The sequence below is a fragment of the Antechinus flavipes genome, chromosome X (assembly GCF_016432865.1).
Source record: "Antechinus flavipes isolate AdamAnt ecotype Samford, QLD, Australia chromosome X, AdamAnt_v2, whole genome shotgun sequence".
In the NCBI taxonomy this organism is placed as follows: domain Eukaryota; kingdom Metazoa; phylum Chordata; class Mammalia; order Dasyuromorphia; family Dasyuridae; genus Antechinus; species Antechinus flavipes.
This window is the reverse complement of record NC_067404.1, coordinates 37,338,100-37,363,966: the sequence shown is the minus strand read 5'-3', so window position 1 is coordinate 37,363,966 and position 25,867 is coordinate 37,338,100. Positions and strand designations below refer to the sequence as shown.

Below are 25,867 nucleotides of genomic sequence, written 5' to 3'. Positions count from 1 at the left end.
GGGTCTGAAACCCCAGCTCTGTGCCTTAACTAGCCATATATCATCAGGCAAATTATTCATTACCTTGGGGCTTCAGTTTTCCCCTGAAATAAGGAAATAATTTGATTTGTCTAGATAGCCTCAGAAGTCCCTGGCTGCTCTTGATTCAGTCAGTAGCCATGTGTGAATGAGAACTCCCTCTCTTGAAGATCTCCAATGAAGAAGAGCCCATTCATTTCCCCCCAAGGCAGCCCACATCCCTTTGGGAGAGCCCAAGTGGTCTTGAAGTCTAAATCTCCTTTTCTCCATCTCCTCCACCATTCCTCCTGCTTATTTTGCCCTCTGGAGCCAAGAAGAACTAGTCTGATCCCTCTTCACAAATACTTGAAGACAGTTCTTACATTTATCTCTCAGTTTCCCTATCTGTAAAATGAATATGTTGGGCTAGATAGCTTCAAGGTCCGTTCCATTTCCAAATCTATAATCTAACACTATCCCCTCTGAGTTCCGAATTTCTCCAGACTAAATCTTCCAAGGTCTTCCCGGAGATGCTATTGTCATCTAAACTGAATGCAATGTGGGGAAATATATAACTTCCTTATACTTCAATTAAAAAAAAAAACTTCGCTAGGACCAGAACCATAGAATATGATCATTGGAAGGGAGTCTCAGCAGTAGTCTAGTCCATCCCATAAACAAAAGGAATCTCCATGTCTCCAGCTGGTGACTTTTTCCCAAAGCTCTATTTGGCTTGGAAGGAGCCTCCTTCTCCAGACAGAACCGGCATGCCCATCGCAGACACTTTCTACTCTCAACTCCCCCTGTGTTTTGCAGATGTCTCTTTAGGAGTTATCTTCAGAATATAAGCTCGTTGAGGGCAGGAGTTGTCTTTCTTTTTGCTTATCTTTGTGCAATAAATGCTTTATTAGATGTTTATTGACTGAATAACCGACTTCCCTTTCAGATGCTGACTGCAGTATTAAAAATGGAGGCTGTAAGCAATTCTGCAAGATGAATGAGTTGAACAAGGTGGTGTGTTCCTGTGTTTCGGGATATCAGCTGGCAGAAGACCAGAAGTCCTGTGAACCAGCAGGTCCAAATTGAAACATTTTCTAAAGTCCTACAGATAAGTTCGCCTAACTTGTATTAATCCTTCAACATTCTTGATCATCTGAAAATTTCTAGTTCCCCTTCCAATGCATATCAAATCAATTCACCACCAATATTTATTAAGTTTCAACTAGAATTTATTAGGCGCTTACTATGTACCAGTCATAGTGCTAGGCCCCCCAAATACACAGATAAACCCAAAAAATCAAACCTGACCTCAAGAAACTTCTATTTTACTGAGGGATACAGATTATGTCTGCACGGGATTTCTCAAGGTAGGAGAGTCCTACCAAATAGAGGTGGGGAGGATCAAATAAAGATTTTCTACAGGAGGTGGCACCTGAGTTTTACCCTAAAGAAAACCAGGGATCCTAAGAGATGGAGAAAGGAGAGCACTCCAAGCATGAGGAGGGCCTTATACAAAGGGACAGAAGCCTGGGATGGAATGGGGAGTTCTGGGAATAGCAGCAAGTAGGACCCCAGACATGGAATGGAGTATAGAACTCCTTCTTAGCAATGTTTGACTAGCCAGAGGCCTTGGAGTTTGTGAACCTGTATTTACATGGAAATTGGTATTCTTTGTAATCCTATGTATTTTATTTAACACATTAAAAATATTATTTTGAGAAGGGGCCATGGACTTCTTCAGGCAGTCAAAAGGCCCAGGATACCAAAAAGAGGAAGAATCCCTGAACTAGAAGATCTCTAATGGCCCCTCCCTAATTCCACGTTCAATCCAAAAAATCATTTATTAAATGTCTACCAGATGCTGGGCACTATTTATTGGGCACTGGGAACACCAGAGCAAAACAAGAAATAAATCATGCCCTTTGGTCTCAAATACCTTCACCCTACTAGTATGGGAATTCTCAACTCTCTTAAACTTACTTCCTCTTTCCTTTCTTCCCTTCCCTTCCTTCCTCTCTCTCTGTTTCTCCCTTCCTTCCTTTATTTCTTTTCTTTCTTTTTCCCTTCTGTCTTTCTTTTTCCTTTCTTTCTTTCTTTCTTCCTTCCTTTCTTTATTTTTTCTTCCTTGTTTCCTTGCTTCCTTCCTCCCTCCCTCTCTTCCTTTTTCCTTCCTCCCTCCCTCTCTTCTTTCTTTCTTTCTTTTTCTTTCTTTCCTTCCTTCCTTGTTTTCTTGCTTCCTTCCTCCCTCTCTCTCTCTCTTCCTTCTTCCCTCCCTCCTTTCTTTCTTTCTCTTTCTTTCTTCTTTCCTTTCTTTCTCTCTTCCTTCCTCCTTTCTTCTTTTCTTCTTTCTTTTCTTTTGTTCCTTCTTTTCTGTTTCTTTCTTTTCTTAGAGTTGAATTCTTCAGCTCTGTCCATTTCCCATAACTTCTTAAAGCCTAGCAGTGTTCTCTAAGGCTCTCAGGACATGGGGCAACACCAGTTGGCATGGCTAGTTTAAATATTTGTGAGTTAGTAAATCAAATTCAATCAGTGGTAACAGCCAGAAACTCAGAGACCAAGTGTTCCAAGCATGATTCCGTAAGCCCCTGACTGGGAGACTGCAGAGATCATTGAAAATCCCTGGGTTTCAAGCTGTGTTCCAAGAACCTGGTACATTCTCAATCCCTCTTGCAGCTGTACTTTTGGTCAGATTGATCAGTGCCATGCATCTGGGCAGCAGGGAGTCGATTCTCTAGGCCAACATTTTTAGACAGTTCTGCTGGCTGTGCCTCTTCAGCAAAGGCCTGTGTTGATTGGGCAACTCATGCGTTCAGAAAGGTCAGAGAGCCGTTCTGCTGCTACATGCAGAGAAATGTGGTCATATTGCCCTCTTCTTTGAAAATGATGTAGGGGGGAATCTCAAATAGATCAAGTCAGCCCTCTTGTCAGCAATACTGTTACTTTAGCACCAGAGAGAACTAACCTTAACGACCTGGTCCCAACCTACCTTTCTAAACTCATCATACATGACTTCCCTTCCCTTTCCTTTCCCTTGGTATTAACCAAACTGGCCTTCTGGCTATCCCTTACACACAGCTTCCCACCTCCATGTTTTTGTCTAGGCAGTCCTTTCATGGTTAGAATACAGTCGTTCTTCACCTCTTAGAATCCTTGGGTTTACTCCAAACCTAGCTGAAGTGCCATCTCCTACCTGAAGCCTGTTCTGATATCCCCAGCTTCTAACATCTTCCATAGAAACCTGCCTTACGTTTATTTTATATGCGGTATTATAAATATGTGTTATTTGTATAAGCGGACTTGTTTCCACCCCCACCAGCCCAACCCCCTGCCATCAGCTTCTCAAAGACATGGACTGTTTTGTCTTTGTCTCCTCGGCACTTAGCACATCGTCTGGTACACGGTAGGCGCCTAATAAGTGTTTGGTGACCAGTTGAATGAAGCATCCTGGAGTTGTCTCTGAGAAGTGGCTCCTTTGTGCCTATTTTGTATGGGAGAGGGCTGTTTTTGATGTCTCAAAAGCGGAATCTTATTAGTCTGGTAGATCACATTTTGAGCTTCGTCAGCACACTCATGCGGGCTGCCTATCTCAGCATCGAGGCGAATCTTAGCCGAGGAAATTGAAGACGTTACCAAGAACCAGGAGTGTCCCTGCAGCAACTTAAGTGAATGATCTTTCAAACTTTGCCATCTGCAAGATGGTTTTAACCCCACCGTGGCTGCTGGGATTATTTGGGCCCCAGGGAGCCATTCTCCTCCCCTCTCTTCTAAAAATAGGTACAGAGACATGGAGCCAAGGCAGCAAGGAGAGAAGTCTGCTGGCTGCTTTTGCTTGAACATTTGTGGACAAGCATCCCTTGACTTGGCAGCCCGACAGCTCCTGCAGACCTTTCTGTATTGAATCACGGGATGGGAGATCAGAGAACCACACACGTAGAGCCTGGGGGCATTTTAAAGGCCTTCAAGTCCAACTCCCTTCTTTTCTTGATTGGAAAACAGATTGAAGGGGGCTGTGACCAGCCTAAGGTCACCTACCTAAGAAGTATTTGAAATAGGATTTGAATCCAGATCTCTCCTGCCTTGAAACCTAGCTCTCCCTCTACATTGATATCTAGCAGTCTCACCAGGGGGTAAATTGAATTCAACTTGAGAAATATTACCACCTTCCTATGTATGTGCAAGGTAGAAAGGCAGGAGTGTATGGCAAATCCGAGGATGTGTTCAGGTATCACCTCTGCTCCTTACTAGCTATGAGACCCTGGGTAAGTCACTCAGCCAGAGTGACCTTAAGCCACTCCCTCAAACTTAATTCTAGTTAGGAAGATCCTAGCAATTGGGGACATGAACACAAAAATCCTACTGCCTGCACCCTCAAAAGACTACTGGAGGGAAACAAGATGCACACAGATAAGTCAATACCAGCTCTATGAGGCAGGGGGTGAATATTGACAGCTGGGTGGACCAGGGAAGGATTTCCCCAAGGAAGTGGCACTTTGAAGTGACCCTTAAAGTCTAAAGAGCCCTGGGGAAGTCAAAATGAGGGCAAAGATACAGCCAAGATCACCCAGGGAGTCCTGTGTTGCCTCTCACTGGGAATCAGCAGCTGGCCACAACTGTTTGGTGCTCACTGCCATCAGGGCTGGCCAATCATGTTGGCCCAAATAATTAAATTGTAAAGATGTCATTTCATCCATCTGTGAAAAAGCTCATTGAAGGGTGAAGAATAAAAATAGCAGGACAGTATGTATTTGTCCTAGGGAACTTTCTATTTGAAGTGCATTATAAAAAACATAATAATTGGGAGTTCAATTGTTCTTTCAAGTTTGCGATGGGCTTTGTACATATCTTCCTATTTGAGCTTCTATGACAGTCCTGTGAGGGATGTATTATTACACCCACTTTACAGCTGAAGAAACTGAGTCTAGAGGAAGTAAAGTGAGTCACTAAGTTAGTAAGGAGAAGAAGTAGGATCTAAACCCAGTTGTTTTCAATTCCAAATCCAGTGCTCTTCCCCACTCCTCAAAAACAACAGAGAAAAACTTTTCTTCAGAGTCCCAGTGCTTCTAAAAGTCATGCCCAGGTTGAGACCCTCTTGGTCCAAAATGCCTCCCCGCTGCATGGACCTGTGGGAGGCTCTAAATCTCCCGCTGCCAAAACTCAGGTAACCTTGGGAAGGGAAAACAAGTCCTCCCCGGATTAATGGCTTAAGACTGAAAATCCATTGCCCACCTGGGCGGGAACTCTGCAGTGGGGAAATTCTCATGTGTCCTAAGTGAGGAAAGAATAAATGAGAACTATTCCCCAACTTTTAAACAAGCTATTGTTAAACTGGCCTCGCTTTGGAGGGGGAGCGAAACAGACTAAACGAGAGTCATTCGCTAGCGTTCTACTCTTCTCCCTAGCCATTACCAATGATTAATATTTATACAGAAGCCTTTGTAACCTAATTTCCTGTTTTGCTGAACACATGCTGTTACCTCACTGCAGCTGGTTGCTAATAGAGATGTCGGTTACAAGATGCAGAGGTAGAAAAGCAAAATGGGACATCTTGCATTCAGGCTCCTGGGAAGAGACAGAAATGAATCTGGAGACCACTGAGCCTGACTGCGGGTGGAGGGGGCCTTCTAGATTTTCACCGAGGCTCGGGGACTGAGCCAGCCCCGAGAAAAGGTTGGCCAAGGCTTTCACATTTGATTCTGATGGGAGGCCATAGGAGAGAGGAGAAAGAATATCTCTGATATAAGGCAGTGATATCATGCTAGGAAGGACCCAGACTCATAAGATGATTTGCTCATGAATTTCAAGGAATAGTCCAACTCCTTCATTTTACAGAAAAGGAAACTGAGGCACAGAGTTTACTTTATTTGTCCAAGGTCACAAGGCTCTCAGACTCCACATTAAATACCTGCTTCGCTGCCTCATATACTACAAAGCATTTTACATCTGAGAAAAGCAAGGCACAGAAGGTAAGATTATTTTAACCATGTCGCATATGCTATGGAGTAGCAGAGACAGGGACTCTACCTTGCCTCTGCCACTCAATCACCATATGACTGAGGACAAGACATTCTCCTCTCCAATTTCTAACCTACCCGCTCTGATGTTCCAGTTTGGACATACCGACTGGTTAATGGTAGGACAACTAGGTGGCCCAATTTTATCCCAGGAAGTTTGATAGCTATTGAAATGGGAGGTAGAGGAAAATGTTAATCTACTGACATCACGCAGAATAGAATCCTACAGAATCCTTAGATATCATTGAATTCTACCCATTGGTTGGGTTGGAAGAGGCCCAGAACGCAGGCGATCAAAAGGCAAGGAAAAGAGCTACACCTGGGAGGCAACCAGGTTTTCATTCCACTTGGGGGAGGAAGAAGGGAACAAATATTTATTAGACAACTACTATGTGCCAGGAACTAAGCTGAGCTCATTTGCTTGGTGCAAAAAAGGCCCCCTGAATGCTCTAGGATAAAATCAAAACTTCTGTAGCTGGGGACTTAATGCAAGCCCTTTCCAGTCTGAACTCAAGTGACTTTTCTAGACCTCTTGCCGCCTATTACTCCAGCTCACAAACTTTGAACTTCTGCCATACTGGCATACCTGGTACATCTAGTATGTGACATTCAATCTCTTTCTATCACACCTTTCCATGGGCTATCCCTAGTGGCTAGAAGATTTTGTCTCCAGAGCTTCTTTCAGTATTGACCTTAGATGCCACTTCTTATGAAAGGTTAAATGCCTTTGAATTTACTGTATATTAATTTATAGATATTTTGTATTAACAAGAGGTAGTGTTAGGTAGCAGAGGTACAGAAAGAGAATTAGTCTCAAAGCCAGGAAGCCCTGAGTTCCAGTACCATCTTTGACACATCCTGGTTGTGTGAGCCTGAGCATGGCATTGAATATCTCGTTTCTCTCATCAAGTCCCTAAAAGTCCATGTTATAGAGAAGGTGCCCAACAGCACTGGCAAAAGGCAGTTTCTCACTGGGGAGTTCCCTATACCAACAACATCTCAGGTCCAGTTCAATTACACTACTGTGAACATGATGTTTTGCCCCCAGCAAAACATACACTTTGAAAATAAAGACTGCTTTGTGTCTGTTTCTAGAACAGTGCCCGACACATAGTAAATATTTAACAAATGCTTATTAAGTTGAATATCTAGTATGACAAAAAGGGCACGGGCTCAAGAGTCAGCAGACCTGCATTGAAATCTGGCTTCTGATGATCTTTATCTGTGTGCCTTCCCCTGGGTTTCTATTTTCTCATCTGTAAAATGAGGCCCCTGCTTGCTCTATAGCCCTGACTCGGTGACGTGAATTGAAGCCCGATTACGGGTGATGGAGCTGCTTCCAGGCCTTCACTCAACCACTGTGAAAAGACACATTTGACTCAAGTGACTCTTTGTCTGATCTTTGCTTGGCCATTGGTATCTCTGATTAAGTGGTGCAGAAGCTGAGACACTGACTCACCTAGGGAGCAAGGGGACAGAGATGTTCAAGTTTATAATGATATGGTCTCAAAGCAGGAAGACATTCTCTCTCCTTGCCTCAGCAAGGGGACTATTGGAAACAGCTGTCCAGGCTCAGAGAACGTTCAGGGTGTTTTATAAAGACATTTAAACCAACTGTATGACCAGACTTCTCATCTACTTGGGAAGCACTGTAGGCCTGGAGTCAGGAGAACCCAAGTTCAAATGTGAATTCAAATACTTAGGAGCTGTGTGATCTTGGGCAAGCCATTTAACCTCTGTTCCCCTCAATTTCCTCAATCTGTAAAATGGGGATAATAATAGCATCTGCCTCCCAGGGTGGTTGTGACAATGAAAGGAGTTAAGATTTGTAAATAATTCCATAAATCATAAAACACCCATAACTGCTAGCTAAAATTAAAAATCTGCCTACCGGTTCATAGCTGCTGATAAGGCTACCTTGTGCCTGGAAGGCTAAGCAGGACTTTTTCATGGTTTGCTTTCTGTTTTCCAAAGAGAAACACCACAAAAGTGACAATCTCTTCCTCTTCTAGTACCGTATCCATGTGGAAGAGTTTCACTTCCTGTTAGGAAACTGACCCGTGCCGAAAACTTCTTCTCGGATATGGACACTGCAAACTCTACTGAGGAGGAAGAGGTTCCAGATGCAGTCACACAAATCATTCCCCTCCACAAAAAAGACACTCGAATTGTTGGTGGAGAAGATGCCAGAAAGGGACAGATTCCTTGGCAGGTACTGTACCCAGAGTATATCTGACCTAACACAAGAGACCCTAGTGGACACACCTTAGAAAGAAATGGTAATTTGAGGGATGTTACTTATAGTTTCCTTGTTTCAAAACATCTTCCTCAATGATGTACAAAGTTCCATCATAAGAGATTCATTCTTTTGGATGCTGATGGCTTTCAGGAGGTAGCGTGCTTCATCATAGATCCTCTAGAGAGCAGAAATCTTAAGAGTTTCAGAGTTTTTTTTTTCTTTGTCATTGTCCTTGGGCAATCATTCTCTTACTCGGTTCAGGATTCTTTGGATTTATTTATTTGGTGATCATTTATGGTATATTAATATTCCATCACATTCATATACTGCAATTTGTTCAATCCTTCTCCAATTTCTAAAAGGCAATTGAGGACAGCTCCCTAAGATTCTAATTCTTTGGCTTTGGTTTTTACTCCTTTTAATCTTCCCTTCAGGATCAGGAAATATGGTTTGCTTGTGACTAACCTTAATTTCATTCTCCCTCTTAGCTTATGTGAGCCCATGTCTCTTGCCTTTTTATAGCATTTCAAGATCTCAGTTTACTTGCCTTTGTTGGAAGCTGACAGGCCTCATGTGACCTTGACTCTAGGGACTTGCTACTTAAACTGCTTCTTTTGGGAGGCTTGCAGTATTATTTCCTTGATGTTACAGCTCTGGATTTCACCTTTAGTATTCCTGGGGTACTCTTCAGAAGATGATTGGTAGATTCTTGGTTTAGGAAGGACATCGAAAAGCTAGAGGGTCCAGAAGAGGGTAAATTATTTGGTAAAGAACCTGGAGGTCATGAACTATGAAGATAAGCCAAAAGAACTAGATATGTTTAGCCTGCAGGAAAAAAAAGGCTGGGGGTAGGTTGGGGCAGCAGCAAGCAGGCTTAGTAATAACTCTGGTCAAGTTTTTGAAAGGCTTGGCCCTGAGGGGAGAACCATGAGCAATGGATGGAAATTGGCAAAGAGGCCAGATCAGGGCTATAGGTCCAGAAGAGCTTGTTAACGATTAGAATTGTTCAAGAGTGGTAGGTTACAGATAGGGTTCCTTCATGAGTGGCTTGGTCTAGCTCCCTGATCAGGTCCCTTCCAGCCATCAAACATTTTGATTTCTGGGATCTCCACCTGACAAAGGAGAAAGTGCTGCTCAGCTTGGGGAAATAATCTGGAAGATTTCACATATGTAGTATAACAACACAGGATTCATATCCCAGGTCTTCCGGTTACAAATACAGCGTGCTCTTCACTACATCATGCTGTACATAAGATAAATGGAGGTACATGTATTTGTGTTACTATCTGCTTTTTTCTCCTTTTCTGTGACTTAACTGGCTATCCAGGAAAAAAAGTGGCCTTTTCCTTTGGATTGTTATATCAATCTTACCATGGATACAGCCTTGTATCTAGAAAAATAATCCTTAGCAAGTTGAGATACGTTTGTTCCTATGACCTCCTTTGACCATGATGGGTATTCACATTCTCCAATAGATCTTTCATTCATTGATCCAATAATTCATTCATTCATTCATCAAATAGCTATTCCATATCTTCTATGTGTAAAGAGCCAGCTACTGTCCGTGTTGAGTTAGAGGGACATGAAGAAGGTAAAGGGAGGTAAGCGTGCTTCTATAAGTAAAGGAAAAGGGGCAAAATTGGAAGGATTCTTACCATTTCCAGCAGCAAGTCCTTGCCCATTTGGATTCTTCTGAGAAGCCAAGAGCAGATCCACAAGGCTTTCCAGGGGGTAGGATCCCATTCCTGACTGTCTTCATGTGCTACCAGACCCTGGTTTATTCTTTGTGCTACCAAGAACATCTCAGCCTCTGCCCCGTTATTCTTCCAACCTGAGTCAGAGAACGAAGGTTGAGAGCGGGAACAGACATTACAAATCATTGAGTCTAACCTCTTTAGCAAATGATGTAACTGAGCCCCAGAGAAGTTAAGGGACTTGCCCAATGTCACACAGCTAATAAGCATCTGAGGATGAATTAGAATTCAGGTCTCCCTGACTCTGAGTCATTATTCTGTTGACTGTACCTATTGACAACTTGTAGTCATCCATTGGATATGGAGGTTGACAGAGAAGGAAGAATAGAACATATCTCCTTTCCTCTGGAAACAACCATTTGATGGTCCTCGAAGAAAGTCTTTCCAGTTGTGCTATAGTAGGGCATCTATTCCTACTGACTTTACTTGGCTGTTACTTTAGGCAGCCAAGAAATATTTACAAAGCACTTAACTATGTGCCAGGTACAGTGCTAAACATGGAGGATACAAAGAAAGGCTAGAGACAGTCTTTGCCCTCAAGCATCTTATGGTCTAATCCTTTGGATACCTGCTGCTTCCCCCAGTAGAATGTAAGCTCTCTGAGGTCAGGGACTGTTTCAATTTTGGTTCTGTATACTGGTATATAGTACAGAGCCTGACACATAGTAGGAGCTCATTAAGAGATTTGTTGGGTTTCATTCATCACCAGAAAAAAAGCCATGGAAGAATAGAAAAGAAGGAAAGAAAGGAAGAGGGAAGAAGAGGGCCAAGCAACCCCACTGCAAGATTATTAAGCTTCAGTTTGAAAAAAAATTACATTGTTGTATACACCAAGCAGCCCAGGAAATGTAGCTCCCATTTATTGGCTCAAAAGGACTTAAACTCAGTGGTTCTGAGCCCCTGACTGGAACTAATTTTTCCCAAACACTTTTCCAGGATGGCATTCTCATGTCTTGAGAAAGCAGTGGATTGCTTGGCCAAGAACTTCCTTCCTACAAGGGGCAGACAGCCTGGGCTGCTAACACTGCCCAGAGGTCAGCTTTGAGTTTACCCAAAGCAGGATTTTGTTCTAGCTACAGCTCTTCTTCCTCCTGACCACCATGTTTTCCCACTTTTGTGCTGGAACCTCAATAACCTTGACAAAATATTCTAACTTCCTCACTACTGCTGCTACTCACCAAAGACTGCTTCCCACCCCTCCCTGCTGACAGGCAGACAGACATGGAAGGAGATGGGGAAGGGAGAAAGTGGAACTGTCCAAAGTACACCCAAGCTCACTTCTAGAGGTACATCAGGATACAATACAAAGAGGGTTTAGGCCAAGAGGACTGGGGTTTCGATCCTAAATCTGACACTCTACACTGTGACACTAGGTGTAAAACTGGGCAAGCCCCTTCCCTCTTGGAGCCTTAGTTTTCTCAACTGTGAAAGTGAGATAATCATATTTGCATTGCCTACTGTACCTCATAAGGCTCCTGAGAGAGAGTGGTTGGCAAACCTTAAAACGTTCTTAGAAGGGGTTATCATTCTTTCCTTTGCCTCCTAGTTGGAGACAAAAGGAAAAAAAGAGGAAGAAGAAAGAAAAAGAAGGGAGAGAGAAAAGGGAATGGGTAGAGAACAAGCAGAAAAACCAGAGAGAAAAAGTCTGGAAAGACATACATGAACTGATGTTAAATGAAGTAGGTAAAACCAGGAGAACACTGTACACAGTAATAGCAAGATTATGTGATGATCACCTGTGATGGACCTGGCTCTTCTCAGCAATGAAGTGATTCAAAGTAATTCCAATAGACTTGGGATGGAGAGAGCCATCTGCACTCAGAGAGAGGACTGTGGGAACTGAATGTGGATCAAAGCATAGGATTTTCACCTTTTTTATTGTTTGCTTGCTTATTTTTTCCTTTCTCATTTGTTCCCTTTTTGATCTGACTTTTCTTGTGCAGCGTGATAATTGTGGAATATGTTTAGAAGAAATGCACATGTTTAACCTATATCAGATTGTTTGCTGTCTTGTGGAAAGAGGGAGAAAAAATTGGAACACAGGGTTTTGCAAAGGCGAATGTTGAGAACTATCTTTGCATGTATTTGGGAAGATAAAATACTATTTTTTTAAAAAAGAAAGAATTACCAGAGAATGTGTCAGAAGCCGAGCCAGAAACCTACTGGTTGTCACTGGGGTGGCCCGACCCAGAGCCGAACACAATCCGTCTAAAGGGCTCCGGTGGGACAATCATCCCTCAGTCTTGAAGCTCTTCCCTTCCTACTGCAGCCCAATATTTCATTAGCATTTTTGGCAAGCACATCATAATGTTGACTCACACAGAGCCTGCAGTCTGCTAACATCCCTAAATCTTTTCTCTTAGGAATGGCTTCTGATAAGCTGAGCCATTCAGATCCTATTCTTGTGCTGTTGATTTGCTTTCTTTCTTTTTTAAAGTCTAAGTGCTAGGGTTTACATCTGTCAAAATTGGACTTCATTTGCAATTTTGACCCTTCAGGCCAATCCATCCAAATCCCATGGAATATTGAGTCCATCATTCAATGTGTCCCTACTCTGTGTCATCTGCAAATATAATAATGGTATCTTCACTGCCTTTATCTAAGAGGCTGATAGTAAGTGCCTACTGGTGAGGCACTGCACTTCCTGGATTTTCCAATTGTTAGGACTTGTTCCATCCCCAGCAAAATTATTTTGTATTCACCTGTATATATTTTGTTTTGACTTGGTATATAAAAATGATTTCCCCCTGGGAAGTCCCTAGAGGACAGGGATTGTTTCATTTTTGCTTTTGTGTCCCCAGGACTTAGGAAAGGGCACGATATACAGCAGGTGCTTCCTAAGTGATTGTTCTTGGGGTAATGGGTTCATAGAAGCATAGAGTCAGTAAAGAGAAGAGTAAGGATCTGAATGTGGGCATCCAGGTGAAATTATGACTTGAAATATGGTAAGAGTGAGATGTTCTCGAGAGATCCAAGCATTGGGGATCAGAGTCTGAAGGGGCCTTAGGGGCCGGCGAGTCTAACCCATACCTGAACAGCAATCCGCTCTGAAGCATGAACAATCAGGACCATCATGCCTTTGCTTGAAGACCTCAAGTGAGGCACCATGACCTCTCGAGGCAGTCCCTTCCAGGTGTGGATGTGTCCTCTAGTTGACAAGAAATCAAACCACAATTTGTTCTCTGTTATTCCTATCCACTCTTCTAGTTCCTAGCAGAGTAAGCCTAATTCTTCCTCCATTAGATACTTGAAGGCAGGTATCATGTTCCCCTTGAGGCTTTCTAGTGTAATATTCTAGTGTAAATATTCCGTATAACTTGCCAATATTGTTCCTAAAATGTGGCCATCAGAACTAAACATATTACAGATGTTGTTTGAATACAACAGAGTACTATTCCATGGGTCTATCTGTTCATCATCTCACTAGACCCGAACTAGGGAGGTAACAGTTGGTGCTTCTCAATTTGGGCTAAGGTGACATTACCATTTTTGTCTGCCACATAAGGATTAATAACAAGAATAGCTAGCATGTATGGAATGCTTTATGGTTTGCAAAGCACTTTACATGTTATCTCATTTGATCTTCACAACAATAATTGACTCATAATGAAATTATAGCCTACTAAAAACTCAAAATATTTTTCAGATTAAATGCTATCTACTTGTGTCTTACCCTACCCTTTATCTGTGGAGTTGATTTTTTTCTTTTTTTATCTCTTTTTTTATTTAGTATTTCATTTCCCCCAGCTACATGTAAAAATAATTTTTAATATTCATTTTTAAAGCTTCAAGTTCTAGATTCTCTCCCTTCCTCCATCCCCTCCCTACCACCTTTGAGAATGCAAGCAATTCAATATAGGTTATACATGTGTAGTCATGGAAAACATTTCCATAATAGTCATATTGTGAAAGAAAACACAAATTAAAAAAAAATCTTCAAGAAAAATGAAGAAAGCCTGCTTCAATCTGTACTCAAAGACAATCCTCTGGGTATGGATAGCATTTTTCATCCTAAATCTTTCAGAGTAGTCTTGGAATAGTTATGTCATTCACAGATGATCATCTTACAATGGTTGATTTTTTCCTTTCATATCCCAGGATGTAATTTTTGGGCCAGGTGACTAGACTTTGTCAAGAATAGCTCTATCTCTCTACATACAGTGGATATCTATTCCCTCTTGGCCATTTTGAGTCTGTCTTTTTTAGTCCAAATACTATTCTTCTTGTCAGAGAAAACCTAAGTAAAAGAAGAATTTAGCAGCTCTACTTGCGAGACTCCTTCATGTCATTCACTTTGAGCAGTGGCCCCATCTCTTCTCTAAGGAGGCATCCAGTATAGCTGAAAAAGCATTGACTTTGGAATTGGGAGACCTGGGTTCAAAACCTGACTCTATGACTTTGGCCAAATCACTTCCTCCTCTGGGCTTCCGTTTTCTCATCTGTCAATTTCCTTCCAGTACTAGATGTAGGATTCTTTTTGTTTCCCTCATAAAACTTAAAGATTCTTACCTGTTGTTCTCAGCTTTCCTCTTCAGCTTTATTTTCTACCCATCTTGAGCACTCCTGTCACGATTCTTACAGGATCATGACACTCATCTATACTCATGCAGGACCTGCCCTTGCTCTCACCTCCAATGCATGTCTTTTTAAAAATGTGAGTTGGTCAGTGAGTGAGCCATCATTCTAAACAACCCCGTCCCCGCTTTCCTCTTCATTGTATTTACTTCTGTTTAGACAGCTAGGTGGCACAGTAGTGTATAGCGTACCAGGCCTGGAGTCAAGAAAATCTGAATTCAGATTTGACTTCAGACATTTACTAGCTATGTGACCCTGGGCAAGTCACTTAAGCCTGTTTGCCTTAATCCACTGGAAAAGGAAATGGCAAACTATTCCAATATCTTCTCAAGAAAACCCGATGGGCACTGTGGTCCATGGGATCACCAAGAGTTGGACATGACTGGATAACAACAACAAAATCTTTAAAAGAAATTTCACATTTAATTAGAAATTCACAAATCACCAAACATCAACATGTTATCAATAGATAACAAAAAAGGGGATCTCCTACAAAGCCAAGAAGCTCAGTTACACAGATTTTTTAAGTCTATTGAAATTTAACACAGTAGTAATAAAATTGCCCCATTTGTCTGTATCCCTGAGAAACTAACTTCTTTAGTCATGAATTTCTTTAGTCATCTGACCTATTTGAATTTTTAAAAATTTTTTATTAAAAAATTTTCAGAGCTAATTGAAGGCGAGTTTCCTGACAAAGATTCTTCCCTAAAAGTCAAGTGGTCCTTTCCATGTATTTGTTAAACATTCAAAGATGCTCTCCTTCTTTTCTCCTTTTTTTGAACCTGTCATTAGCAGCTAATCCCAATTCCTCATTAATGTCTCATTCAAAAAGTTTTTCCAACCCTGGGATGGGAAGGTGTCCTATATGTAGGCAACTGAAGCTGCTTCTAAGGCTCCAAAGAGAGGTCAGGCCTAGAGGTACAAACTTGGAGGTCATTAGCACAGAGGTGGGACTTCAAGTCATGGGAGTGAATGAATTTGCTAAAGGAGCGTATGGAGAGAGAAGAGAAGGGGTTCAGGGCAGATCCACAGAGAAGATTCCTTTTAGGGAGTCAAGAGCAGAACAACGAATCAATTAAGGAAGCAGAGAAGGAATGGTTAGAGAGAGAGAGAGAGGAGGACCAGATAAGCGGAGTGATTCTGAAGCCAAGGTAGAACAATGTATCCCAAAGGAAGGTGATCTCATCCATGTCAACTGCTACCGAGTGATCAAGGAGGATGAGAGTGGGAAAAGGTCACTAGATTTTTTTTTATTCATCCCATTTTTTTTTAATTTCATAGCTTTTTATTTACAAGTTATATGTATGGGTAATTTTACAACTTTGACAATTGCCAAACCTTTTGTTTCAATTTTTCCCCTCCTTCCCTCCACCCCCTCCCCTAGATGGCAAGATGACCAGTAGATGTTTAAATATATTAAAGTATAAATTAGATACACTATAAGTATACCTGAAGGTCACTAGATTAAGAAGTCAGGAGGTCGTCGGTGACCTTGGAGGAAGCTGGTGACAAAGAATTGGGAAGTCAAATTGTTAAGCAGAAGGAAGTTCCTTGGGAATACAGACAACCAGCGCAGTTTGGTTATTACTATTAAATTCCAAATAAACATTAAAAAAAATATGTAACCAAGCCTCACAGCTTTGGAGGAGATCCTTTTTTGTGTTATTGATAACATGTTCACCTTTCGTGATTGTCAGTTCATAATTTAAGGAGGAAATTTCTTTGAAAGATTTTATTGTTGTTATCCAGTCATGTCCAATTCTTAGTGACCCTGTAGACCATACTGCCCACAGGGTTTTTCTGTCAAACCCCTTGAGGGTTTTGTCTGTTGAGAGTCTGACAGACTACCTTGAGGTAGTTTGTCATTTCCTTCTTCAGTGGAATAAAGCAAATAGAGGTCGAGTGGTTTGCTCAGGATCACACAGCTAGGCACCTTATGAAATAGGAGCTGTTTCATTCACTGTATTTGTGCTCTGTCACAGAATAGATACTTAATAAATACTTGTTGACTGACAAATAATTTTAGAATTGTGTTCTGGGGAAGGGGAGGAAATATCTTATCCCCAGAATGAGATTTTCTAGAATTCTAACATCTACTTCTACTCTTCAGCCCCACAGACAGTTAGTTGAAGGACCCATTACTAATAAAGTTTGCAACGTATTTTACACTTTAAAAAAATCCTATGTGTAATAGAGGTTTTGAGATGCCTCGGGCCTCAGAAATCTCCTAGCATAATGGCAGAGACTGAGCATCCAGAAAGAGGGAGGTGATGGTGTTACCGTCCCCTGCCCTGGTTAGACCAGATCTGCAGGGATGGCTTCAGTTCTGAGCGACATATTTCTGGAAGGACAGTAATCAAATGTCAACGACTATTTCAAAAATTAGGAGCACGAAAGAGGAGAGGGCCCGAATTCTTCCTCACTCTTAAACAATTGGGACCTTCCCCAAGTTTGTGGTTTTGTCACTTTCTTGCCCTCAGTTTCTCTACCATTCCCAGCGCTCGTTCTACAATAACGTCTCCCGGTACTCCAATGCTCTGGACTGTCATTTGTCTGCTCCTTAAGACTTGAAAGCAGTTAGGTACCCTCATGCCATGCCATCCCCTCCCCATTCTGCAGCTTCCAGTTCATCTGAATCATATCTATTTCTCATTTCGAGTTTGATTATTCTCCTTCATGGAGAAGACTGAACCAAAAAGAAGCAGGGAAGGGAGGGATTTTTTTTGGATGGTTAACGTAATACTATCCAGGTTGGAGGAAAAAGGTTTGGGAGGGATATGATGACTGTATTCAAGTATTTGAAGGGCTGTCTTGTGGAAGACCCATTAGTTTTGTACTGTTTACCTTCAAGCGGGAGAGGGGCTAGAATTAAAAGCAAGGGATGTAAACTGCTGAGAGGCAGATTTAAATTCAATGTAAGGAAAAACTTCTTCACGTTGAAAGTGGTCTTCAGATAGGCTGGTTGGCTTTGAGATGTGCTGGGTCTTCCTTCCTTAGGGTCTGCCTAGCCACTTAGATAAGTTTTAGCAAGGATGTCTGTTCATATAGGAATAGGTTGGACTATAATGCCTCTACTGTGTCTCTGAGTCCTACCCCCACCAGGACCTGAGAGGATCAAGGAGATGATGTATGCAAAGTGCTTTGTAACCATAAAGGTCTGCATAAATGTGAATTATTGTTCTTATTCTCCTTATCTCGGATGAAAATGGATCACCTTTATTTGAAATGAAAATACTGTACTTACAATCTCCCCCCACTCCTCATGTCTTTCACTGTTATTTTTTACAAGAATATTTGTCCCTATTTTTAGAGTTGTTTCTGTTTGATGAAATATCCTTCAGTGATTGTTCAAGCTGAACAATGAATAACACAGCCTGAAATATTGGCATTTCCCCCAGCAGCCCCTGAAAATAATCCACGGTCCATGAATAGGTGGTGAATACCTGGAGGTGTGGAACAAGCTTCCTTCAGCCCTATCATGCTGAGATATTTTAGTCTTGTTGGAGAGGAAAGGGAAAGGAAGGAGGAATGGAGAGGAGGAGAAGGGGGAGAAGGAGGGAAGCAGGAAGGGAAGGGAAAGGTGGGCAGAGAAGGAGGGGCAGGAGGGGGAAAAGGAGGGAGAGAGAGGGGGAAGGAGGAGGGAAAAGGAGGGAGAGAGAGGCAGAAAGGGGAATGGTTGGAGGAGAGGGGAAGAAGAAAGGAGGGGAAGAGAGACAGAGAGACAGAGAGACACAGAGAGAGAGAGAGAGAGAGAGAGAGAGAGAGAGAGTATATGAGAATTCTTCCCTTCCAAAAGTGTTTATTTAAAGAACAAAGGGATTGCCTGGGTCAGGAGAGGTCTGCCTGAAATGCTAATGCTGTGCAGTGGTATTAGGTAGAAAAGGTCTAGGGGGAAAAGCAGAAACTGCTTTTCTGTGGCTCATCAGATCCGTGTTTTGAGCAAAGAATTACATCTCTGAACTAGTGTCATAGTTTCAAGGAGAAATGAATCAAAATGCCTTTCCAGAAATAGGCCCGTTCCCGTTTGGGGGGGGTCCCCTCAAAGCCCAGCTCGCCAGAATTCTTCCCCCAACAGCAGCAGAGAAGCTGCTGCACATTCTCTCACTGTTGTAGACTTACAGCTGGGAGAACCTTGGGGATCGTCTGGTCCAAGCCCCTCACTTTCCAGGAGAGGAAAGGGAAATCGGGGGGAGGAACTTGCCCAAGATCACACCCTTGGGATCTGGCCTCAGGTCCTGTGATTTTCCATCTGGTGCTCTTTCTGTGGCATCCCCATAAGCCCCTCGTTTGATGACTGAGGGATAAAAGGACTCAGCTTAGAGTCCCCAGCCACCTCGCAGCACAGCCCGGCTTTTGACCTTCAGCTTCTGGCTCAGGATCCAGCTTAGCTCCTTGGCTTTCCGCTCCAGGGCCACGATCTTATTAAGTAGCCCTCTGAGAGGGACAACCTCGAGGCACCTGGGAGAAACTTAGGTCAAGCCAAAGGGTGAAAAAATACTGGCTCCAAATGGAAACAATGGCCAGAGCTTGCCCCATGAAAGAGGAAAGGAGGAATTGATAACGCAGCTGGGAAAAGCTTGTCATTCACAGCTGATTGGACAGTGACAGATCCCTGGGGTTGACTAGCCGCCATCAATCAAAAGAAAGAAGTTCTTGGGGAAGCTGGGGCAGATCCAGTGTCCCAGAAGGTAAGGGAAATAGCTTGAACGAGCACAAGCCCCATTCTCCTTTGGGGACCTCTGCCCAGAACAGAGGCAAGAGACGAGAATGAGAGCCACCCTCTTCTACCTGCACCCCAGCCAGAGCACCTTTGATTCCCTAGGAAAGGCAAGGTTCCTCCAGGTAATGAGAAGAGGCAGTGACTCAGAAAAAATAGGACCTGTACTTTTCTCACTGAAAAATTCATTGCCTCTTTTGCTGAGCCCCACCCAAAAGGATCATGAGCTATTCTTTTTCAGTTACCCGCAAATCTTTAATTTAGCATATATGCTTTAGCAAAAAGCAAAACCTTAACCGATTCCTGTGAATCTGCGTGTTTGCGTCCATGGATCCCTTTAAACAAATGTTTATTGCGCCCTCTGGCGCTCAGAACTTCCCACTTCTCTCCTGGTTTGGAGGCACTTTGTGAAATAGATGAAATGTGGGGAATTGCTCGAGAAAATGGAGAGAAGCCAATTTCCTTGCTTAACTCCCCCCACAGAAATCCACTATTGCTACAAAGTGGTGGATTCACTCACTTGTTCCACAGAAGGGCTCTTCCCTTCTAAGAACTTTATAGATCAGGGATTCTAAACATGGCATCTGCGACCTTGTAGATTTTTCTTGTTATTTTTTAACATTTCGATAAATGGATTTCAATAGCATTGGTTTCCTCTGGAAGTCAATATATCTTATTTTCGACATTTTAGAACATTATTCTCGAGAAGCAGTGCCTAAACTTCATCAGACAGCTAGAGATGTCGAGGAAACAAGAAAGTTTCAGGACCCCCCCATCCCTGCCCCGCCCCAGGGCTTTGGGGAAAGGTGCCTCTTTCCTTTGAGCATAAACCTTACTTAGCTTGAGTAAGCCTGAAGTCAGGACACATCATCCCATGGGGAACTCCAGAGCCTGTGTTACTTCCTGGAAGCATGGCCTGCTGAGGTCTAAAGAAGATTTGCTTAGGTTAAGCTTTTGAGACCATTCTGATTCATTTCCTAGCACTACAGGTTAAAGCAGACTCCAGGGGCCCTCATAGACAGGAACAGAGCTCCCCAGTGTTTTCTTCCAGCAAAGAAGATGCCACTGGTTTGTTAAGCCAATATGCTTGATGCTAGACTGGGCTTTTTAAGTCATTTCTCCCACTGTCTGCCTTATTATCTCCGTAGAACGATTCAGGCCCCAACCCACTCAGACTCCCTAAGGAAAAAGGTTCCAAACAATCAAAGAAGTCAATCTTTCTACTTCACCATGGCTAGTATTAAACCCTTCACCCATCTCCTTACCTCCAACTCCTTTTCCATTTTCTTTGGGAACTGTCCCTTTAATTCTCAATGGAGCCATGAAGATTTGAATTTTGCTCCTGTTTTCCAGCTTGTCCTCTGTTCAGAATGACATCAGAAAACCCTGGTGCTTTTCCTTCCACAGGTCATTTTGAATGGAAAGGTTAAAGGGTTCTGTGGTGGCTCCATCATCAATGAGAAATGGGTCATAACTGCAGCCCATTGCATTAAACCTGACAATGAAATCACTGTCGTTGCAGGTAAGCAAAATAGAGATTTGAACCATTACCCACTGAGATGTTGAAATTTGCAAAAGGGATTATGGAAAATATCACGTGGCATTTTATGGTTGTCCCAAAGGTGAATAAACTATTTCCACAGGGATTGACCTTGCCATCACCGAATATATTCAAGTGAAAGCTAAATGGTCTCATGGTGAGGACATTGTAGAGGAACTGAGATGACTGTAGAGGGACTGCTCCTCTGTAAGAGCACCAAGACTTCAATGAGAAGGAAGCACTACCTTCAAATTAGCATTTAGCCTGAAAAATGGGGACCACTCCTCCCAGCACTTGCCAATTAGATGGAAACATGGAGTTGGAACAGAAGAAACTTAAGAACTTGTAGATTGCTAGGGCTGGAAGGTCCTTTGGAGATCATGTGACTTGGCTCCTGGTATTCTTCCTGTGGGATCAATTGGTATAGGATATGAATCCTTGGAGACCATAATGAGGTCCATGGCACTGAGCACTCTGTAGGAGACAGGGGAGCTCTTTCTATAGGAGATGGGATAGCACAGGGGAAGAATTTTCTTTAAGCAAGAAGGTGATGTCAAGCAAAGCTTCTTGAACTGTGGGTCACAACCCCATATACTGCATAACAATTGTGAATCATGAAATTATGATTTTTTATCAGTAAATGTTTGATTTGTATACCTATTTTATGTATCTATATACCCAGGGTCACATAAAAATTTCTAAGATGAAAAGGGGTCTCAAATATAGACAGTTTATGAAGCCCTGGAGTGATACCAAGGAACAAATACTGGTTTCAAAGTCAGAGAGAACCTGGAGTCTGCCCATATGATCTTGGGAAAGTCTTGACTTCTTCAATCCCAGTTCTGCATCCATAAAATGAGGGGAGAGGAGGAATTGGACTATATGGTCCCTTTCAGCTTTAAATCTTTGAACCTGTATGTTGAGAAACCTTAACTCTGAGCCCTTATGACCTAGGTGGCCTTGGATAACTTATGTGCCCTCTCTGAGTCTCAATTTCCTCACCTGCAGAAGGAGAATAACTATTTTCCCCATTCTCTCATAAGGTCATTGTGGGAAGATGTTGTGGAAGATTCAGGACTCTGAGAAATGTAAATGCTGAGGTGAAATCCTAAGTGCTAAAGGGTGCCATGTTTTCTTCTCCCAGGTGAGCATGACACGGAAACCATAGAAGGTACCGAGCAGACGCGCCGTGTAATAAGAGTCATTCCTCACCACACCTACAATGCCTCCAAAAACTTGCACAGCAATGATATTGCCCTTCTGGAGCTCGAGGAGCCCTTGGAGCTGAACGAGTATGTGACCCCGATCTGCGTTGCTGATAAGAAGTACACCAACTTATTCCTCAAGTTGGCAAAGGGCACCGTGAGCGGCTGGGGCAAGGTCTTCCACAATGGTCGGTCAGCCTCTATCCTCCAGTTCCTGACGGTTCCCTTCGTGGACAGAGCCACGTGCTTGCGCTCTACCACGGTCACCATCGAAAACAACATGTTCTGTGCCGGCTATCCTCAGGGTGGAAAAGATTCCTGCCAGGGAGACAGTGGGGGGCCCCATACCATAGAAGTGGAGGGCACCAGCTTCCTTACTGGCATCATCAGCTGGGGAGAAAGATGTGCTGTCAAAGGCAAGTATGGCATCTATACGAAGGTCTCCAGCTTTGTCAAATGGATTAAAGAGAAGACAAGGTACACCTAAGCCAGATTGCCTTTGCTCCCTTTTGGGAATGTTGCTTGTCATTTGGGACTGAGAAAAGAGATGGGGATGGCTATGTTACTAATCAATTTCCTATCAACTGTTGGACATGAATTGTGTTATCTTCCAATACTGCTACTTCCTTGTGAACAGAGAGAATTCTGGGCAGAACTCAGAATACATCGGTTTGTATATACAAGAGGGGAAACAATGACTGAATAAATATTATGCTGTGACATCATGATCAGTCCCATAAGACCAGCTCCTACCCAAACTGTGAAGTAGACCAAGTCTGGCTTCTCAACCTCATCTGTCTCTAATCCCTCTTCCTGCTACCATCTCTTTGTTCCCATTGCATCTCTTCTCCCTTGAATTTCCTTTCCCTACTCAACCCATCTTCCTTTGTAGCTCCTTCCTTGGCTACTCTCCCACCCCATCCCCAGACACCCAAGGCTCTGGGTCTGTCATCTCCAAAAGCACCCCATGACTCCAGTCCTGTCCTGTTCTTCCCACTCTACAACCAACGTTACCGGTTCAACTGTGCAGCCTTTCCGATCCCGTTTTGTAAATGGTGCCCTCCTCTACCTATTTGTCAAGGCAGCTTCATACTCTTAAAAGCACGATAACTTCCATAAATAACTGCTCACTGAGTGGCTTTGAAAATATCCAGATTCCTGAGGGCCTGGAGAGAGAGCTCTCCAAGGTCTCTGCTTCTATAGCCTGACCCTTCATTCCTGAATATATACTGGCTGGTCCCAGACCTCCTCTCTAGCCCAGGCCCTCCATCACATGGGGCTGATCGGATGACTTATCAGCCAGCCAGGTGGCCACTCACTGATTGGCACATCCAGGCAGCTGCCATTTGGGTTCCGTCCCTGCTCATACAGGAGACTCAGGGTGAGGGAATAAGGGAGCAAGGGGAGATTGTCACTATGGGACTTTGTTTTCAGAAAAATACATCAAGATGTATTTTTTCTTTGTTATACTTAATAGTATTTTATTTTTCCAAATGCATGTAAAAATAGTTTTCAACATTCATTTTCCTAAGATTTTGAGTTCCCAATTTTCCCCCTTCCTCTTTTATCTACCCCTTCTCCAAGATGGCAAGCAATCTGACATAGATTATATATGTGCAATTATGTTAAGCATTGCCATATTAGTCATGAAAAAAGTTGTAAGTATATTAAGGACCCAGGAAGGGGGCAAATGCTGGAAAGCTAAAGCTGTCCAGCTCTCCCCAGTGCCAGTCTGCTCATAGTGAATACTGGCATTGTGAGTCCTCAAAAACCTACTTGGAAACACACCTACCACTCACGGGGAAAATATCCCAGAAAGCAAGAGTAGGCGTTTCCAAAGGGCAGGGCCTTTTCCAGATATCACCCTTGTATCCAGGCACACCGAAGGCCCCCAAGAAATGCTCTTTGACTGGCATTGCATGAGTTGATGAGTCAAGCCAGAGGTCCACATGAACCCCCACAGGCAGGGGGAACCAAATCTGGGGAGGTGGCACAGTCTGGAACTGAGCAGGGAGGGATCCAAGCAGGACTAGAATCTTAGTTCAGTCCTAAGTTCCCTATGTAAACCAGAACAGAATGTCAACCGTCCCCCTCAATATGGAATCTATCCATCTAGTCTAATTACACATGAGGTACTGAGCTAGGTGCAGGGGATACAGAAACCAAATATCCATCCTCAGGCAGCTCCTGTTCTCCTAGAGTGGAGCAGTCTGGTGGAGCCTACGGACCTTTTCTCAGAAAAATGCTCTTCATGGTACCTGAAGGTTAGCAAAGTACTTTCTAGGTATTGTCTCATTGGATCCTCACAACAATCACCCTGGGGGATAGGGGCTATTATTCTCCCCATTTTATAGATGAGGAAACTGAGGCAAAGAAGATGAAGTGATTTGCCCAAGGTCGCACAACTAGTAAGTGTTCAAGGTCAGATTTGAACCCAGGCCTTCCTGATGCCAGGCCCAGCGCTCTGTGCGCTCTCTCTCTTGAACCATCTACCATAGAGGGAGAACTGGAAAATGTTATGGAGGAAACCAAAGATCCAGGTTTCCCAAAGCAAAATACTGACCAGGAACAGAGAAGAGCCATTCTTGTCTCCCTTGATTTCAGACATATGTTCAATGAAGATTCCAGCACTTCATTGGACATCTGGAGTCTCCTCCATCTTTTGAAAATGGGGCTTCCTGACCTCATTATGACAATCAGCTGTCCCAGAAGCAGGCCTCTGATGGCCCCCCCCCAAACCAAGAGCTCAGGTTCTTAGAATCTGGGCTCAGTAGGACCTAGCACACAGTGACTAAAGGATTGCACTTAATGTCATGAGATCCTGGCTTCAATTTTGACCTCTCAGCCTCAATTTCTTTCAATGGGAAACAGAATGAAAACTATCCATAGCACCTACTGAAGTAGGGTTGTTGCTGAGCTCAAATGAGATCCTTTATTAAAAAGTACATCACCAACTCTCAAGCAATATGGTGGCGGCAACTGTTTCTCGTAGGCTGGATGAAGAGTCTTTGAGACCACGTCTCCAAACCTGTCCCTCCCTTTCCCTTTGCTCCAGCCCTCACTTCTTGCAGCCCCAACAGTCTCCTCACATCTCGACAATCTCAGAAGTTCCCTCTCAGCTCCTGATCTATGATTCCATCCCGGCTTAAAGAGACCCCAGGGATGACAGCTTGCAAGCTGTGCCCTTGTCGCCTTCTGCCTAGGGCATACACTCCAGCCCATACCAGAATCATTAACACTTTCAAAAGCATGGGAGCTACTTAGCCCAAATGGGCTAAAACATGCTGCTCTTCTATTGGAAGTGACAGATTAAAAGAGAATCCTTGCTGAGTTGGGAGAAGTACATGATTACAGCACAGAAATTTCCCCTTGCTGCATAAGTAAGACTTTGGGAGGGTGTCATTCTGGGGAAATCAACGGCTTACAATGCTGGGAAAAGGTAGGGATATGTTTCCCCCCTTTTAAGCCCCATTTCTTTTGTAAACCAGGAAACTGAGCTCCAGAGAAAAGAGGGGCTGTATAGTCAGGAAGGAGTAGAGTGACCCTCAAATCCAGACCCTCCTCACCTGACAGCTGTACTATTGCATGATCACCCAATTGGTTTCCTTCCGATCCTTTCCAATCCACCCTTGCCAAAACGGGCATTCCTTCTGTTTAGGTTTGCTCAGATAGCTGGAGGGATCTTTTCAGTACTATCCTTCCAGGATAAAATAAAAACTTCTCTATTTGGCTAATTTTCAAGACCATCACAATCTAGCTGTCACCTAGCTTTCCACACTGCTTTTGTACGATGCACTCCCTTTTATAGACTCCTTTGTTTCAGCCCAAA

The 25,867-nt window shown here is 43.1% G+C and overlaps 1 protein-coding gene across 1 annotated transcript in view; it reads left to right on the top strand.

Moving 5' to 3' along the window:
* F9 (coagulation factor IX) overlaps window positions 1–22,763 on the top strand; it is a 42,818-nt gene extending 20,055 nt beyond the window's left edge. The window contains exons 5-8 of the mRNA XM_051968036.1: window positions 944–1,072; window positions 8,021–8,220; window positions 20,701–20,815; window positions 21,978–22,763. Of these exons, the coding sequence (XP_051823996.1) occupies window positions 944–1,072; window positions 8,021–8,220; window positions 20,701–20,815; window positions 21,978–22,525 (992 nt within the window). The 3' untranslated portion in view covers window positions 22,526–22,763. The remainder of the gene's footprint in view (window positions 1–943; window positions 1,073–8,020; window positions 8,221–20,700; window positions 20,816–21,977) is intronic.
* Window positions 22,764–25,867: the final 3,104 nt, after the last annotated feature.